The following is a 12,078-nucleotide window of genomic DNA, read 5'->3' as shown; positions in this document are numbered from 1 at the left end:
TGCTTACAGGGGAATGTATAGCATAACATACTTGTGTTAGAAAAAAAGAAAAGTCTCAAATCAATGATCTAATTTTCCACCTTAAGAAACTAAAAAAGAGCAAGTTAAATCCCAAACTAACAGATGTAAGGAAATGATAAACATAGAGCCAAAATCAATGCAATTGAGAAGAGAAAAAAAAAGAGGAACTCAATGAAACCAACAGTTGTTACTTGGAGATCAATGAAGTATGTAAACCTATAGCCAGACTGACAAAAAAGACGCAAATTAACCAATACTGAGAATGAAAGAAGTGGCAGCCAGGCACGGCACCCCCGCCAGCTTGAAGACCCTGCCCTCCTGCAGCCGGCAGGGGCAGTCACTCCCGGACTTGTCCTTTTAGAAGCTCCAGCTTTACCACTTGCTGGTGGAGCCCAACCACTGCCATAGGGTCCTCAATGCCAACACGCCTGGCAGATCCAAGAGGAGATGGCCCAGGATGGGATGTGGTGAACAGTGGCACCCGAGAGTGTGGGGTGGGTGCTGCTCCACTGCCTGGTTTCTGCAGAGATCCTGTGCCGGTGGCCTGTGCCCGCCATGCGGGAGCCAGAGGGGGTGTGCCATGCCCCCCGCTTTGGACACTGCTGTATGAAGGGGCCAGTTTTCAGACCTTTCCTCTGTCACCTCAGCACTGGCGCCAGGAGTCCTGACAAGCAGTATCTGGGAGGTGGACAGCCCTGGGGAAATAGAGGAGACTTTCAGAAGTATCTAGATATTTATTTGAAATACTGAAGACCAAAAACCCCAGTTTGCATGGAAGAGCTGGCCTCAGACGTGGTCAATTCCTACGACGACCTGGACACACGGTGCTGATCCACACCGTGGGAGGTGGCCCTGCAAAGCATTCAAAGGTTTGGCCCTGTAGCCGCCCCGCCTCCCACCTCCAGCTGCAATTGCATTCTGACCTGGGCAAGTAGGAATATGTGGTGGAGATCCTGATGGAGACCTGAGCCAGGCACCCCAGAGTGCTGGCCAGACGTGGAGTACGGGATCCAGCTAAGGGAGTCTGGCCGGCCTGTATCCCCCCAGCCTTGTTGGCTCCTCTGCTAATTCCAGCAGAGTCTGCAGCCCCAGACCTGTCCCCTGTCTTCCCCTCTGCAGAGGGTAGGCCGGAGGCTGGTCTCAGTGGGAGCTAGGGTTCTCCTCAAAGGCTTTTTGACCTTGGGGCAGTCTTGACATCCCCACAGCCCTACGCCCCTCGTCCCTTTTCATGTCTCCTGGAGGATGGCAAGCTGCAACTGCAGCAATCTTGTTTAAATTTAGGTAGGTGAATTTCTTAGAATTAAGTTTTGTATGTTTTGAGCAATAAATTCTCTTAAGATATATATTTTTTAATCTTCTTATGTTTTATCTCTGAATATTTTTTATTTTTTTCAATGTATGTTTTTTCTGGAAACATTCTGTGCTGCTACATTAGAGCCTACACAGTTGTAGTTGGTACATTTCATTCCTTTTGGTTTAAATAAGGGATTTTATTTTGCAGTGAGTTTCCCTGTATTGTTATTGAGTCAACAGCGTTAACGTATGATTTTTTTTTTTTAATACTTTAAATTTGTGTGCAACCCTTCTCCTTTATGTTCTGTGTTACGGTGAGAGCTTGGTCAAAATGGGGAACACACACACAGCTGCTACATTTTTTTTTTGTCATTGGAAGATCTGTGCCATGTCTTCCTAGACTGAAGTGTAAATTATGGAGGGTTTTATTTGTCAATTTATATGTAAATGTCATTGAAGGCTAAGGTTAAGTCTTTGGAAATCACAGGCACCAGTTGATCTTTAGAGACCTCAGATCCCTTCAGGTGGCGCCTTGTGACAGGTGGTGTTCTGGGAGGCTTCTTGTCAGGTTCAGCAGCACAGGCACCTGCTCTGGGCATGGACCGCGCTCCTGGGGTGTGCATGGATGGAGCTGCGGTGCGCCAGTCACACGCGCTTGGAAACAGCGTGTGCTGCTAGATTGGAAATGCCTATGTTGCTCTGTTAAATTGGTGCTGGAGCAAAAACCTAAGGTTAAATTTAAGTCTGGAATGAAAGAAATCTGAATCCATGCAATTAATGGCCGCTTGATCTTGAGAGTCTTGAGAGTCCTGCCTCAGGAAGTGAGGTGGGGGTTCCTACACCTTTCACTTTCCTTCTTCATGTCTACCCCACATGTGTTTCTCATGCTTTTTCTAACTTCTCCAGCCCTTAGCCAAAAAGCTTTATATTCTTTTGTGCATATGACTATTCTTTAATATCGGTGATGTAAACTTCACTTGAATAACAAAATTATCCAACAGACAAAAGAATGAGAAAGAGAGTATCACTAAATATCCTGCAGACATTTAAAGGATGATAAGGGAATACTATAAACAACTTTATGCCTACAAATTTTACAACTGAAATGGACAGATTCCTTGAAAGATACAAAATGTCAAAACTCACTTGAAGATATGGATAACCTGAATACTCCTATAAAGAAATAAAATTTGTAGTTAATAACCTACTGCAGGCCCAGATGGCTTCGCTGGGGAATTCTACCAACCATCTAAGGAATGAATAATAGCAATTCTACACAAGTGTATCAAGAAAGTGCAAGAGAAGGGAACACTTCTCAGCCCATTTTATGATGATAGCATTGTCATGATACCAAAGCCAGAAAACAAAAACATTATAAGAAAATTACAAATAATATCCTTGATGAACACAGGACCAAAAGTCTTCAACAGAATATTAGCAAACCAAGTCCTGTGATACGTAAAAAGAAAAGTAAATCATGACCAAGCAGGATTTACCCTATGAATGCAAGATTAGTTCAAATGCAAAAATTAATCAATGTAATTTACCACATAAGGAGACTATTAAGGAGAAAGAAAATCATGTGATTATCTTATTAGATGCAGAAAAACAAAGTGTTTCACAGAATTCATCATCTTATTTTTTCATGATAAAACTTCTCAGCAAACTGGGAACAGAAGGATACTATCTGTCTTACCCTGATAACAGACATCTACAAAAATCTCACAGCAAACACTACACTTAATGGTTCAAAAAAATTATACGTAGTGGTAAAAATAACATTGTACTTAGTGGTTAAAAAAACCTTAATTACATTTCTGTCTAATTAATAAAGACCTAATTCTGGAAGGAAAGCAGTGAAGATGTCCACTCTTACCACTCCATTCAGCATTGTACTGGAGATCCCACCCAGTACAATAAGGCAAGAGAAAGCAATTAGGCACACATATTGGAAAAGAAGGAATAAAAACTGTCTCTACTCACAATGAGATGTCACTAAATACCTATTGGAATGGCTGAAATTTAAACACACACACCCCAAACTGACAATACCAGGTACTGACAAGGATATGGAGCAGATGGAACTCGAATATGCTGATGGTGAGAATCAAAGTGAAATGACCACTTTGGGACCTTTTTGGCAATTTCATATAAAGTTAAATCATACAACACAGCAACCCAAATAAACTGAAAACATTTTCACACAGAAACTTATATGAGGATGTTCACAGCAGCCTTATTCATAATCACCCCAAACTGCAAATTGCCACACGTTCTTGAGTTGGTGAATGAATGAACCACCTGTGCTACCTCTAAAAGATGGACTCATACTCAGCAATTAAAAGGAATAAACTCCTGATTCATGCAACCACAACACAAATGAATCTTGAAAGCATCATGCTAAGTGAAGCCATACTAAGAAGGCTGTGATTCCATTTATGTGAAAAAGTCCCACTATAGGGATAAAAGTAGATCAATGGTTTGCTGGTTGTGGAAGTGGGAGTGAGGGGGAAGAGGGGTAACTCACAAAAGAGCATGAGGAAATTCTGGAGAGTAATGGAACTTTCCTGTGTCTTTACTGTGGTGGTAGTTACATGATTATTTGCATTTGTCAAAACTCATACAGCTGTACACTTGAAAGGGTGAATTTTACTGTATGTAAATTATATCCAATAAACTAACCTTTAAAAATATCGTTAGGTACAATTGGACACAACAAAAGATCAGTGAACCTGAAGACAGGTCAATAGAAATTGAACCTTATTTAAGAAGAAATGTTGAAAAAAGAAAGAGAGAGGCTTACAGACCTGTGGGAGAGTATCAAGCAGTGAAACATACATGTAATTGGAGTTTTCAGAAAGACCGGAGAGAGAATGGTGTAAAATATTATTTGAAAAAATATTGGCCAAAAATTATCCAAATTAGATCCAAAACAACCTCAGATCCAGGAGATTCAGTGAACCTTCAGCAGGATGAATAAATTACTAAAATTTGCCACCACCACCGACCCCCTGCAGTAGTTTAGTAAAAACTACCAAACAAAAGTTTAAAAAGCAACCAGTGAGTGGGGAAAACAACAAAAAACCATATTACATTCAGGAGGGCAGGGACAAGAAAGAATGACAGCCAGCCAGGTTTTCTTAAGAAAACGTTACAATATGGTTATGTCTGTTAGTACTGAAAGAAAAATAAAACACCCTAGAATTCTATATCAAGGAGAATATATCAGTTAATATTTAAAGTCTTTTAAAAAATGTTTTTAACATCTTGCATTCCATTCCTTGTCTCTGTTCCCAATGGAAATTACTACTTTGTACTACTTTTTCTGTTAAAGCAGATATCCATTAATTCTGAGGTTTCTCTAATTTTCCAGTGGTCAAATGTCGATTTCCAGTAGTCGAAAATGGAAAACAGATATCAGGATTTGGAAAAAAATTTTACTACAAAGCGACAGTTATGTTTGAATGCGATAAGGGTTATTACCTCAACGGCAGCGACAAAATTGTCTGTGAGAGTAACAGTACTTGGGATCCCCCAGTTCCAAAATGTCTTAAAGGTACAAAGGTGATCTTTTTTCCGTCTTGGTTTGTTATTGTTGCTGTTCGTTTTAGACTTTACTTCTTTGATATTAACTGTCAGTCATACAGAATAACTGAAAAGAAACAATTTTAGTATTTAACTCTGTCTTGTATTCATTTTTGTGCCATCTATATGACATGAAATTCACATCAAATCCTGCTGTTGTGATTTTGTGTGCTTTTCCAGGGTTCTTAGCATGTTATGTACATTGCATGGGTATATGCTTCTAATATTTTTATGTATAAAAAGTGAATTACAACTTTTTGGAGTGAATTGAAACAGGCATTTTTATCTAAGTAAGTCAACAGTGGCATAATTCATATAAAAAATGAGAGCAATAACTCTCAAGTGGTTGATCTTCTAACATTTTGTTTTCTAGTGCTGCCTCCTTCTAGTACAAAATCTCCAACTTTGAGTCATTCAGGTTTAGTAGCTTCTTCCTTATATGTCTCAAAAATCTTGTAAATTCCTGGAGAAAATGCCAGCAATAACTCCCAAGTGTTTGGTCCAATCTACATTATTATTTTGTTTTCCAGTGTCGACTTCTCCCACTACAAAATCTCCAACGTCCAGTGCCTCAGGTTTAGTAATATCCTGCTTATATTTTTTTCGAAAATCCTTTAAATTCCTGGTGATTTTTAAAAAAATCCTTCAAATTTCTGGTGGTGTCCACTTATTTTTAGTAATGAAAGGAGGGAGGACATTTCTATAGCCATTTTAGTTGTTATGCATAGTGATTCTAAAATTATTTGCCATAATCTGCAGATATTTGCCATAATCTGCAGATATAAACAGGAATATGACCTTGGGAAAGTTGTATAAATTTTGAGTGTGTGTGTGTGTGTGTGTGTATATATATATAATATACATATAGTATATTGTGTGTGTGTGTGTGTGTGTATATATAAATTGATTTAGTACCTTCCTTACTGCGTATTAGTAAGGTATAAGTGGGATGCATTAAAAGCACTTAGCACAGTGCCTGGTATATAGAAAGGTCTTAGAGCTAGCTAATATGACTTATCCTACGCTTAAATTAATGTTAGGGAAGGGGAAAGTTCATGTATGTTAGTTAATATGTATGTGTGTTAATATGTTTGTTCGTTAATATGTATGTTTTATGTCATCAACTGTGCTATTTTATTCTTTTCAGAAGTGATCTGTTGACACCTTTACTGAGTTTGTTCCTATTGCATGACTCTTTCATTTTCTGGAATGCAGCAAGTTTGAGTCTTCTCATGTAACACATTTAAACAGGGAAATTTCTGCTGTCCTCAGAACAAGATCTATATTTCTGCCTCTTCCCTACCTGCCCCTCTTCTACACCTCATAATGTTGCTTTTTTTTTTCTCTCTCTCTAGTGGGCAGTTTTATCTGGCAATAGCACTAAATGTTATAGCAACTGAAAGGCAGGAAAAAGTCCTTATTTATTGAAATGAAAAAGAAGACTTTTGCAGGGACTCCTGGTCATCCACTGTGCTTATGACTGGAGAGATTATTTTGATATGACGGGAGGAATTATCCTGATTTAATCTCTGGTTTCGCTTTGCTTGCAGCAGAAGCAAGAGACAGTAGTAATTGTGGGTAGAGCTTTAGTCTGGGCAGAGTGTGCTTAGTTAACATCATTTCTGTGGTCTTCAGTTTCCCTTTAGTATAATATGAGTGTTGAACTGAAATCTCAATCAGTGGCTTCTAATTTGATTATATATTTCCTATCTCCCTAATATTTTAAAGGATCGAAAGGAATTATGCATGTTAACATAGTAATTAAAATACCTTCTTATAGGCTGGGCGGGGTAGCTCACGCCTGTAATACCAGCACTTTGGGAGGCTGAGGTGGGTGGATCACGAGGTCAGAAGTTCAAGACCAGCCTGGCTAAGTTGGTGAAACCCCATCTCTACTAAAAGTACAAAAATTAACTGGGCATGGTGGCAGGCACTTGTAATCCCAGCTACTCGGGAGGCTGAGGCAGGAGAACCGCTTGAACCCGAGGGGCAGAGGTTGCAGTGAGCCAAGATCATGCCACTGCACTCCAGCCTGGGTGATAGAGTAGGACTCCATCTCAAAAAAAAAAAAAAACAAGAAAAAAACAAACACACACACACACACACACAAACAAAAACAAAATACCTTATAATTCCTATAAGAGCTTGGTAACTGGTAGCCTCCTGAGTTGAGTGCTGTAGGGTTTGAGGGTCAGGAAGAGATGGGTTTTTTAGTGGACTGATATATAAGCAAAACAAGATTGCATGTGCAATTTATACTCAGTGAGGCATCCATGCTTACTAACGTGCTGCTAGTGGGCATATGCACTAAGTTTGTTGATACAGTCTTTTGAAAGAATTGACGATAAGCATTTCATAAAGTATTTATAAAACACTGGTCTAGCTTAGTGTTGGGAGAACGGAGAGCAGAAGAGAGAACTGCTTGTGATAAAATGTTTATTAAAAAGAGAAAATGCAAGGATATTTTTTGAAACATCACAAATCAAAATTCCTTACGGGATTGTCAGTCATTTTTTATCATCAGTTAGAGGAAGACTAAATAACAACATAATGATGTCAAGGTAGATCTAAATGTGTTAACATGAAGAAATGTCGAGGAAGTCCTAAGTGGAAAAGAGAAAGATGTAAATTATGTAGTATCATACTACTTACAGTTTTTTAAAAAGAAAAATATGTTTACCCCAAGCACATTCCTTTTTTTTTTGAGAGAGTCTCGCTCTGTCACCCAGGATGGTGTGCAGTGGCGCGGTCTCAGCTCACTGCAGCCTCCGCCTCCCGGGTCCAAGCAGTTCTCCTGTCGCCTCAGACTCCCAAGCAGCTGGGATTATAGGCGCCCACCACTACACCGGCTAATTTTTTGTATTTTTAGTAGAGATGGGGTTTCTCCATTATGGCCTGGCTAGTCTCGAACTCCTGACCTCAAGTGATTCACCTGCCTCGGCCTCCCACAGTGCTGGGATTACAGGCATGAGCCACCACGCCCAGCCTCACATTACTTTAATGATTTACTATTGGTTATCTTCTAGGATTTCCATTATAAAATACAAAATGTAGTGAGCATTCTTGTACATACATCCTTATATACTTGTGTAAATATATATGTAGGTTAAATTCTAAGATGTGGAATTGCAAAGGTTGTAAAGTATGTGTAGTTTTCATTTTGATAAAAAGTCAATATCAAAATTAAAGTCATAATTTTATATTGATAAGGCCCTGGTGAATTTATAAAATCAAACTTATTTTTCTAGGTCCTAGGCCTACTTACAAGCCTCCAGTCTCAAATTATCCAGGTTGGTTAACCCTTTATCCTACTGATATTATTAAGAATTTATTTATTTATTTATTTTTATTATACTTTAAGCTCTAGGGTACATGTGTACAACATGTAGGTTTGATACATAGGTATACATGTGCCATGTTGGTTTGCTGCACCCATCAATGCATCATTTATATTAGGTATTTCTCCTAATGCTATCCCTCCCCTAGCCCCCCACCACCAACAAGCCCTGGTGTGTGATGTTCCCTACCCTGTGTCCATGTATTCTCGTTGTTCAACTCCCACCTATGAATGAGAACATGAAGTGTTTGGTTTTCTGTCCTTGCGATAGTTTGATTAGAATGATGGTTTCCATCTTCATCCATGTCCCTGCAAAGGACATGAACGCATCCTTTTTCATGGCTGCATAGTATTCCGTGGTGTGTATGTGCCACATTTTCTTTATCTAGTCTATCATTGATGGGCATTTGGGCTAGTTCCAAGTCTTTGCTATTGTGAGTAGTGCTGCAGTAAACATACATGTGCATGTGTCTTTATAGTAGCATGATTTATAATCCTTTGGGTATATACCCAGTAATGGGATTGCTGGGTCAAATGGTATTTCTAGTTGTAGATCCTTGAGGAATCACCATACTGTCTTTCACAGTGGTTGAACTAATTTACACTCCCACCAAGAGTGTAAAAGTGTTTCTATTTCTCCACATCCTCTCCAGCATCTGTTGTTTCCTGACTTTTTAATAATCTCCATTCTAACTGGCATGAATGATACCTTATTGTGGTTTTGATTTGCGTTTCTCTGATGACCAGTGATGATGAGCATTTCTTCATGTGTCTGTTGGCTGTATAAATGTCTTCTTTTGAGAAGTGTCTGTTCATATCCTTTGCCCACTTTTTGATGGGGTTGTTTTTTTCTTGTAAATTTGTTTAAGTTCTTTGTAGATTCTGGATGTTAGCCCTTTGTCAGATGGGCAGATTGCAAAGATTTTTTCCTACTCTGTAGGTTGCCTGTTCATTCTGATGATAGTTTCTTTGGCTGTGTAGAAACTCTTTAGTTTAATTAGATCCCATTTGTCAATTTTGGCTTTTGTTGCCATTGCTTTTGGTGTTTTAGTCATGAAGTCTTTGCCCATTCCTGTGTCCTGAATGGTATTGCCTAGGTTTTCTTCTAGGATTTTTATGGTGTTAGGTCTTACAGTTAAGTCTTTAATCCATCTTAAATTAATTTTTGTATAAGGTGTAAGGAAGGGATCCAGTTTCAGCTTTCTACATATGGCCAGCCAGTTTCCCCAGCACAATTTATTAAATAGGGAATCCTTTCCCCCATTGCTTGTTTTTGTCAGGTTTGTCAAAGATCAGATGGTTGTAGATGTGTGGTACTATTTCTGAGGGCTCTGTTCTGTTCCATTGGTCTACATCTCTGTTTTGGTACCAGTACCATGCTGTTTTGGTTACTGTAGCCTTGTAGTATAGTTTGAAGTCAGGTAGTGTGATGCCTCCAGCTTTGTTCTTTTTGCTTAGGATTGTCTTGGCTATATGGGCTCTTTTTTGGTTCCATATGAAATTTAAAGTAGTTTTTTTCCAATTCTGTGACGAAAGTCAGTAGTAGCTTGATGTGGATGGCATTGAATCTATAAATTACCTTGGGCAGTATGGCCATTTTCCCAATATTGATTCTTCCTATCCATGAGCATGGAATATTCTTCCATTTGTTTGTGTCCTCTTCTATTTCATTGAGCAGTGTTTTGTAGTTCTCCTGGAAGAGGTCCTTCACATCCCTTGTAAGTTGGATTCCTAGGTATTTATTCTCTTTGTAGTAATTGCGAATGGGAATTCACTCATTATTTGGCTCTCTCTTTGTCTATTATTGGTGTATAGGAATGCTTGTGATGTTTGCACATTGATTTTGTATCCTGAGACTTTGCTGAAATTGCTTATCAGCTTGTGGAGATTTTGGGCTGAGATGATGGGGTTTTCTAAATATACAATCATATCATCTGCAAACATAGACAATTTGAGTTCCTCTTTTCCTATTTTATAATCATGTCATCTGCAAACATAGATAATTTGACTTCCGCTTTTCCTAATTGAATACCCTTTATTTCTTTCTCTTGCCTGATCGCCCTAGCCAGAACTTCCAACACTATGTTGAATAGGAGTGGTAAGAGAGGGAATCCTTGTCTTGCGCCGGTTTTCAAAAGGAATGCTTCCAGTTTTTGCCCATTTGGTATGATATTGGCTGTGGGTTTGTCATAAATAGGTCTTACTATTTTGAGTTATGTTCCATCAATACCTAGTTTAGTGAGAGTTTTTAAGCATGAAGGGCTGTTGAATTTTGTCGAAGGCCTTTTCTGCATCTTTTGAGATAGTCATGTCATTTTTGTTGTTGGTTCTGTTGGTTCTGTTTATGTGGTGGATTACGTTTATTGATTTGAGTATGTTGAACCAGCCTTGCATCCCAGGGATGAAGCCAACTTGATCGTGGTCGATAAGCTTTTTGATGTGCTGCTGGATTCGGTTTGCCAGTATTTTGTTGAGGATTTTTGCATTGATGTTCATCAGGGATATTGGCCTAAAATTCTCTTTTTTTGTTGTGTCTCTACCAGGCTTTGGTATCAGGATGATGCTAGCCTCCTAAAATGAGTTAGGGAGGATTCCCTCTTTTTCTATTGATTGAAATAGTTTCAGAAGGAATGGTACCTGCTCCTCTTTTTATGTCTGATGGAATTCGGCTGTGAATCCATTTGGTCCTGGACTTTTTTTGGTTGTTAGGCTATTAATTATTTCCTCAATTTCAGAACCTGTTATTGGTCTATTCAGAGATTCAGCTTCTTCCTGGTTTAGTCTTAGGAGGGTGTATATGTCCAGGAATTTATCCGTTTCTTCTGGATTTTCTAGTTTATTTGCATAGAGGTGTTTATAGTATTCTCTGATGGTAGTTTGTATTTATGTGGGATCGGTGGTGATAGCCCCTTTATCATTTTTTATTGCATCTATTTGATTATTCTTTCTTTTCTTCTTTATTAGTCTTGCTAGCGGTCATTTTTGTTGATCTTTTCAGAAAACCAGCTCCTGGATTCATTGAGTTTTTGAAGGGTTTTTTATGTCTCTACTTCCAGTTGTGCTCTGATCTTAGTTATTTCTTGCCTTCTGTTAGCTTTTGAATTTGTTTGCTCTTGCTTCTCTAGTTCTTTTAATTGCGATGTTAGGTAGTTGATTTTAGATCTTTCCTGCTTTCTCTTATGGGCATTTAGTGCTATAAATTTCCCTCTACACACTGATTTAAATGTGTCCCAGAGATTCTGGTACATTGTGTCTTTGTTCTTGTTGTTTCAAATAACAACTTTATTTCAGCCTTCATTTCTTTATTTACCCAGTGGTCATTCAGGAGCAGGTTGTTCAGTTTCCATGTAGTGAGTTTATTAATCCTGAGTTCTAATTTGATTGTACTGTGGTCAGAGACAATTTGTTGTGATTTCTGTTCTTTTACATTTGCTGAGGAGTGTTTTACTACCAATTATGTGGTCAATTTTAGAATAAGTGTGATGTGGCGCTGAGAAGAATGTATGTTCTGTTGATTCGGGGTGTAGAGTTCTGTAGATGTCTATTAGGTCTGCTTGGTCCAGAGCTGAGTTCAAGTCCTGGATATCCTTGTTAACCTTCGGTCTCATTGATCTAATATTGACAGTGGGGTGTTAAAGGCTGCCATTATTACTGTGTGGGAGTCTATGTCTCTTTGTAGGTTTCTAAGGACTTGGCTTTATGAATCTGGGTGCTCCTGTATTGGGTGCATATATATTTAGGATAGTTAGCTCTTCTTGGTGAATTGATCCTTTTACTATTATGTAGTGGCCTTCTTTGTCTCTTTTGATCTTTGTTGGTTTAAAGCTGTTTTATCAGAGACT

At 38.7% G+C, this 12,078-nt stretch overlaps 1 protein-coding gene across 10 annotated transcripts in view; it reads left to right on the top strand.

Annotated features, from left to right (window-relative positions):
• Positions 1–12,078, top strand: part of LOC116273280 (membrane cofactor protein) — a 43,313-nt gene that overhangs the window by 10,248 nt on the left and 20,987 nt on the right. For 6 of the 10 annotated variants that reach the window (XM_031662259.1, XM_031662254.1, XM_031662255.1 and 3 more), the window contains exons 6-9: positions 4,688–4,870; positions 5,273–5,317; positions 5,430–5,474; positions 8,148–8,189. In XM_031662259.1, coding sequence (XP_031518119.1) covers positions 4,688–4,870; positions 5,273–5,317; positions 5,430–5,474; positions 8,148–8,189 — 315 coding nt within the window. The remainder of the gene's footprint in view (positions 1–4,687; positions 4,871–5,272; positions 5,318–5,429; positions 5,475–8,147; positions 8,190–12,078) is intronic. The other 4 variants (XM_031662256.1, XM_031662260.1, XM_031662261.1 and 1 more) reach the window with 2 other exon arrangements.

This window comes from Papio anubis, unplaced genomic scaffold, assembly GCF_008728515.1.
Source record: "Papio anubis isolate 15944 unplaced genomic scaffold, Panubis1.0 scaffold51, whole genome shotgun sequence".
NCBI classification, from domain to species: domain Eukaryota; kingdom Metazoa; phylum Chordata; class Mammalia; order Primates; family Cercopithecidae; genus Papio; species Papio anubis.
Note: the sequence above shows the minus strand (reverse complement) of the source record. Positions and strands in the feature narration are given on the sequence as shown.